Below are 7,254 nucleotides of genomic sequence, written 5' to 3'. Positions count from 1 at the left end.
ATCTTATAGAAGGTAAGAGGAGGGGAGATAAGAGCTTCTCTCTCACTACTTTTTTCTTTTTGTGTCAATAAAATCAATCTAGGCATTGTTTCTAGTAAAGAGAGTAGAGTTGACATTTCCTTAAAATGGCAATTATATAACTTAAAACTTGGGTGTTTGTCACCCATTCCCCCCGCCCCCAACATGAACTTTAATAGAAGTATGCAAATTGTTCCTAAACCTTGCTTCTATAGTACTGTTTTCCAATTATCCATGGCAAACAGAAACAGGGACAATGTGGCAGGCAGTCTGAAAGCAAACGGTACTTCAAATTACTCATTTAGCTATTACTTTCAGCCATGTAAATGACAAAACTTTTTAGAACTTCCCAGAAGTAACAAAAGGTAGTAGCTGGAATTCTATTCCGTTTCTTTGCTTTCACTCCCCTATCAAGAGAAGGTGATAGTAAAAGGCATAACACAACCCAAAGACAGGCAGAAAAGGAGGAAATATGAAGGCAGAGGGAATGGACCTAACAGGAATTCAACAGGTAGCCCCTCCTGTCCCTTCAATACAATGAGTTGATGCCTTTTAAAAGACAAATGAGTGTAAAGGTTAACTACTACTTCAGACCTTAAGCTTACCTGTTAAGGCACTTACTTACCCTCCCCACCCCACCCACGTTTACATATAAAACCCATTATTTTCATGTGAATGTATTTTGCTTGGCTATGAGATCTGAAAAACAAAACAAAAGTAACGTTGACCATTTTTTTTTTTATAAAAACTGTTGCATCAAGAGAAAGGTTGTGTTTTATTTTCTGAAATGAGCACAAAGTACACCTTTCACAATAACACTGAAAGCAGGTGCAAAGACAGTGACCTTTGACTAAAGGTAGCTTCATAAAAAGAAAAATACCAAATAAATCAGTGCCCTTTCTGATTGTTGTAAAACTGGAGGGGGTGGGTGGAGGGGCTGTTTGTTTGTTACATAAAAGTTGGTCCAAACTTACAAAAAAAGCACAAATGTGCATAGTTCAGAAGATCTGCAAGAGGGTCATAAAAGGTTTATGTCCCTAAGATTAGCATTCACTTAAAACTGCAAGAATACAAAATAAAATTGTTAACTAGAATTTGTGAAGATGTAAATCAATAGATCTAGTTTTAGAACAGCATGAATTTAAGCAAAGGTGGGGGTTTTTTTGTCTTTTTTTTTTTTTTTTTTTTACTATTGTATGCAAGACCCTCTTCCACATAAAAATAAAGCTGTTGTTGAATTAATATTATTCAAGTCTCTTGGATTGCTGCCTTAAACTGCAGCTAGAAAAGTCTTTCCAGATAAAAATGATGTGCCTGAGGAAGAACAGATACTCAGTATGGTAACCCTCTGCCTCGCCCTCTGCCAGCTGATGTGCTAATGTGTCCCCTGTATCCCTGTGAATATCCAGGTCCTTGGGCGGGGGAAGTCCAGGTTTGTCCATGCATGAGGCCAGGGCCACCGGGGTTTTCCTGTAAGTTACCACCATAGTTATAGTTGTGCATCTTTGCTGGCAAAGGATGAGTACTCTCTGGCCCTGTGGAAGGGTCATTGCTGTTTGCCAAGACTGCAATAGGGCCACGGCTATATTCAAACCTATGGTCCTTGTCTCCACTAAACAACATGGGACCAGTATTGAGGTAAATGTCTCCATATCCAGCTACTGAACTGGGAAATGACTCTGAAAAGGCAGAAGGCTGAAGTGGACCACCAGAATGAGATGAAGCAGTACTGTAGTTATCCAAAGACTGAATATCTGAATTTCCAATGAAGCTACGTCGTTCCAATGGTGGAGCAGAATTACCTCCTAGACAATCATTACTAACATAAGGAGCCGAAGAGAAAGAAGAGGATCCAAAATTGTCCTTGTAGTCTGAAGTGGGTACATAAGTATCTCCTGCTTGATAATCAATACCACCTTCTCTTTTGGGATCATCCTGGGGCTGATGCTGAGCAAGTAGCTGTAACAGAGCTGCTTTCACTCCGGCATGAGGGTCAGTTAATGAAGAGCTAGTGGTAGGTGCATGCTGGTTTTCTGTCCGATAATCCAGATCTTCTTCAGTGACTGGGGGTGGTTCAGGTGGTTCAGGAGGTCGCTGATCGGGAGGCAGGATCCGAGGCCTGTCTGGTTCTGGTGTCAGCTCTACTCGCCTCACATCTGGGTGTGGAATGAGGTCATCGTGCCCTAAATGAAACAAGCAAAAAAAGAGCCCAAAGTTATCATGTAAAACTAAATAGTCAAAAAATCTATGGGTGGTCCTAAAGATGAGAAGTTCTATCTCTGGCACAACTTTAAATGAAAAGGAAAAAGGTTTACAAGTGTTGAAGCTACCCATCACCATTTATTTGGTTTATCAAATATAACTCACATATACCTATTTATTGCTTGAGGAACAAAAGCTACTGTATACATAACGTTTTGCCTTGGTTAACCATTCTTGTGTATTTGGAATGGAAGTATTTCTTAACCATAAGCTTACCTGAGAAAAATGAAAGCATTCCATTGCTAGACAGCTACAGCATTCATAATAAGTTATATCATCCATGGAGGATAGCTTGTTAATGAATCAATTCCTGGAAGTAAACTGACTAGGAATCCAACCTGTAATGGGGACCTAAGAATTCTTAGGACATCTCCTAGCAATGCCACTGGACAGTATGCACTGTAGATAATCAATAACAGCAAGAAAACAGTGTGATTGCAGCCGTGATAGTGGTTGGTCTGTTATCAGCACACTTACCTGATACTGGAGTGTTAGGTTCTGGAGGTGGCCTGAGTTGTAATGATACTTCATGACCGGATCCATTTTCCCTTTCTTCTAGTAGCATGTCTTTCTGCTTTGCCTGCTGAGCCTTTATTAACTGAGTCAACAGAACTGCAAATGCGCTCTGCACAGCCGCCTGGGCAGCATCAGTCTCCACTTTAGGCTGGATGGTCTGAGAAGGTGGAATTCCTCCCAATGGTTTCAAAGACTCCTGTTGTGGTGTTGATGGGTCTGTCTGTTTTTCACCTGTTTCCAAAATTCCAGCAGGAAGGTTTATTTTATTTAGCTGCTGCTGAGTCTCAGAGTTTACCTTAATGTTCAACACTTGAACAAAATCAGCCATATTAACACTTGTTTTAGATTGTAGTAGGTTTAGTAGAATTGCCAATTCATTGTGGTTTAACTGCTGTCCGGGGCCTGTTTTTACTAAAGACAAAATTTGTATTAATTAGAATTGCCATAGTTCACAGCCCTCCCACCCCCCAAATGCTCTTTCTTACTATATTAAAATGTACATTTGAGGGAGGGTGTTTAAGAAATACTGTGAACAGGGAACCTCAGTCCAGTTCATCTTCACGTACATTTAAGATATAGCTGCACACAAAAACAAAAACAGAAAAAGAACTAGAGTTCTTTTGAATAAATTATCTTTAGGAGTAAATATTTCAAAAGGAAAATCAATCATGACTTTCACTGGAAACTCCATGCTATAGATTTAACCTAGAACTCACCTGTGAATAGGAAATGATTAGTAATGATGATGATATTGATGATGATAATAATAGCTAACACAGAGTTATTAGGTATTTTCTAAGCATTTTATATCCTTTATTCCTCATAACAGGCAGGCTCTTATTATTAGCCTCATTTTACTGAAGAAGAAACTGACACCCAGAGAGACTACGTATCTTGCCAAAGCTCAAAGACTCTGTAAGTAACAGAGGTGAGATGTGAACCCAGATATTCTGATTCCAGAGTTTAAGCTTTTTACTATGCTGTACTGCTTCTCTAAAATAGAGTTCATCATCCAAAAACCTAACCTTATCTTTGTATTAGGATATTTCAGACTCTTTTATCAAATGTCTGTTTTTATTCAAGTTACTATTTTGTTTAAAGTTAAAAGAAAACCTTGATCCCACCCCATCTGTCCTTTAGTTTTTATCCCCATCCCACCCCCATGGGGTGGGATGGGGGGTGATTTGGGTGTTCTTTTTTCACTTTTATTTTTTATTCTTGTTCTGGTTCTTTCTGATGTAAGGAAAATGTTCAGAGATAGATTGTGGTGATGAACGCATAACTATGTTATCATACTGTGGACAGTGGATTGTGTATCATGGATGATTATATGGTGTGTGAATGTATTTCAATAAAACTGAATTAAAAAAAAAAAAAAGAAAAGAAAACCTTGAGTAAGTTAGGAACTCATACAGAAGCATGCTTACAATCCGCATACTGCATATATGAAGGTATTAACTCATCAGCAGTAAAACAGTTTCAGCTGTTTTTCTTTTCCCAAGAAAAGGTTGTTTCTGCATGAACTTACATGAATCATACATAATAACAAAGGTTAAATACATACAACATTACATATGTTAAATGATAATACAAATACTGATAACCCAAGGATGATAGGCTAGAAGAGGAGAAACTCCAAGGAGATAGATTAAAAACTGATCATTAATGCTATCTTTTTATATTCTTTCTTCATATACTTTGAGATATTTTTTACTACTTGCTCATATTGTTTTTTGATGAATTCAAAACAAATTTCTGCAATGTTCTTATGACTCACAGGCATTAATAAGCAATCATGCTTGTTTGCTACACACAAATGGCCATTTCGCCTCATTTTCCTTTTTCACTTCTCTTATTAGCAGAGGTAGTCTCTGTGTAAGCACAGGAAAGTACCCTTTAAGGTGTCTTCTCTGCAGAAGGGACAGTTTCTTATTTTAAGAAATTTAACTGATGATGGAGAAGAAAATGGAAAGGAAAGGATACTTTTTAATTTCAAAAAGCCAGAATTCTCACTTTTGAACAGTGATAGTTTAAAAAGGGGGGAAATTTAAAAAACAAAATGAAAATACTATTAAGAATATTGTAAACTAAGTTAGAGCCAAGTAACAGTAACAAAATGAGTCCAGAAAGGGTAATTCATTTTTTACCAGTGAAAATAAGAGTGAAATAACTACCCTCTAGGTTTACTAGTGGAATAAGGACATCAGTTCCTCAAAGAGGAACATAAATAAAGACCTGCTAGATTAAGGAATCTGGCAACTACCCCCTGGGTAAGGCTTCCACACACTAAAACAGACAACCATCCAAACTTCCTATTGCTGCTACCACAAATCCTTTTTAAGCAAAGGTAATATAAAACATGTAATGTAAATACAAATCAAGAAAACTTCCTGTTGCTTTTGTCCTCTAAATTTTACATATTTCTAAGATGAGGAAAAACAGATAGCTATATAGAAAACCCTCATTCTGTGCAACAGACATGTTCTCAAAGTTATGTATACATCAAATACTTTCAGGTACAAGGAGAATTCATTATTTCAAGAAACACTGAAGAATACTTTTGAACAACAAATAACAATTGCCTCTTTGTTTTTAAAGTAAAATACATCAGTACTTTAAATATGGTGACTGATAAAGATCAAGGATAAGTCTGTATATTACATGGTGATTTTTCTCACGTTACCTCAGCTCATCTACCCTATATTTATAATTCAACCACCAAAAGGGCTAGGCTACTTTCCATGTTTAATAAACCAACCCCTTCTACACACATGTGCATGCACACACGCATATTTATTTAGTCTTTTATAACAGTCACTGTCTTGATAAAAAAAATTGAACCAAAGCTGAACATTTTCTGGATTCTTGAGGCAAAATGAGGGAGTGGATTCCATTTACAAAATTAGTTATTAACTAAACAAGGGGATGAAGTTTAACAACACTCTGACATTTGCGAGGCTGACTTCTCATGAAGTTTAATCTTATAACAGAATTGAGTCATAGGAAGAAATTTAAGGTTCCAAAAATAAAAGGACATAAAATAGCTTTCCTAATCATACCTCATCTTTAGCACAAATATCAGATTCCAATCTTTGAGATATTGTTTTAAAACAGGGAAATAAGTAACAGTAAGAGTGACTTGAGGACGTTATAAATGGTATAAAGGAACTCTCACTATGATTTTTGCCTGTCTCTCCTATATTTTTCTTCTGATATCTATAACCCCCTTAAGTTTCCAGACTTTGAATGCTGAGCTTCACTTAAGAGTAGTGGTAGTAAAAGTTCTACTGACTCTTGCACTAGGGTAAACAGGAAATAGAGAAATCTGACCAATCATACTTCATTTGATGCCTTCTTTATATGTCAATCTTACCTTGTGACTGTTTAAAATTGTGGTGCCAGTAGCAGTAAAACATATCTACATTGGCACAAACAAATACCAAGGAAATGTCATGTTTGGTGAACAGACCAGTTTTTCATCTTTTAGCTGCAAGACACTTTAACACCAGAGCAACATAATCAACACTAGCCACAAAAGAACATGAAGAAAACAAACCCATGGAAGCATTACTAACCTGGTGCTACAGTCGAGTTGCCCTGGGATTTCAGCTGTGAAGACGGCGGCCCACCCTGGGGTGTGCTGGTTCTACTGTCATCCAAGCCCAGAGACAAGTCCTTTCTGGGGGCTTTAATTGTAGAAACATCATCTGTCATGCCCATTTGCTTCTGTCTTCTTCGTTTTTTACTCCACAATTCATGACAATCTTGCCATAAAGGAAGGCTACAAGAAAAAATATAAGTATTAAATTGTGCGTGGCGTTTCCCAACAGAAAAAAATGCTAATATTTACTAAGTAGCACAAAAGTTCAAAAAAGGTCATTTTTGAAGACTTCATTCATAGGCTAATAAAACTCCTCCTTCCTGCCCTTCTCTCTCTTTCCAGAGCTTCATCTTTTTTATAGAAAGATTAATTTTTTTGGCTTCTGAATAATCAATAAATAATCATTTATTAAAACTATGATGAAGAATACATATATCTGTAAGAGTAGGTTACTGTGTTCCTTGGTGCAACCTTTTAAAGCCATTCTTATCATAGTGTATGATGCATTGAATAGTACATGAAAAAAAGAAGGCAGAAAAATATGCCATTTGCAGAAAACAGACATAGGATTAAAAAGTAGTAAACTCTAGAACATAACATTTGAGAAAAGATTTTTACTTTTTAAAATACTATTATTTGTGTCAATAATCGAATGTTCTACAATTAAACTGATGCTACAGATTAGTTTAAAAGAAAGGTAATCCAGGCAGAGAGAGGCTCATCATTTATCAATGAAGAGTTTTGAATAACTAGCGGCTATTAGAATTGCCCACAATTCTGAAACAATTCTATCTTAATGTCATTGTATAACACTAACAACACTTGAGAATAAATTTTGCTTAAACAAAGAGATTAAT

General features: G+C 36.6%; 1 protein-coding gene across 1 annotated transcript in view; it reads right to left on the bottom strand.

Annotated features, from left to right (window-relative positions):
- Positions 1 to 774: 774 nt before the first annotated feature.
- Positions 775 to 7,254, bottom strand: part of CDK13 (cyclin dependent kinase 13) — a 116,554-nt gene continuing 110,074 nt past the window's right edge. Inside the window, 3 exon segments of the mRNA XM_037837126.1 lie at positions 775 to 2,201; positions 2,758 to 3,207; positions 6,372 to 6,577. Coding sequence (XP_037693054.1) covers positions 1,351 to 2,201; positions 2,758 to 3,207; positions 6,372 to 6,577 — 1,507 coding nt within the window. The 3' untranslated portion in view covers positions 775 to 1,350.

This window comes from Choloepus didactylus, chromosome 5, assembly GCF_015220235.1.
Source record: "Choloepus didactylus isolate mChoDid1 chromosome 5, mChoDid1.pri, whole genome shotgun sequence".
Classification (NCBI taxonomy): Eukaryota; Metazoa; Chordata; class Mammalia; order Pilosa; family Megalonychidae; genus Choloepus; species Choloepus didactylus.
This window is presented reverse-complemented; position numbering and strand designations above follow the sequence as displayed.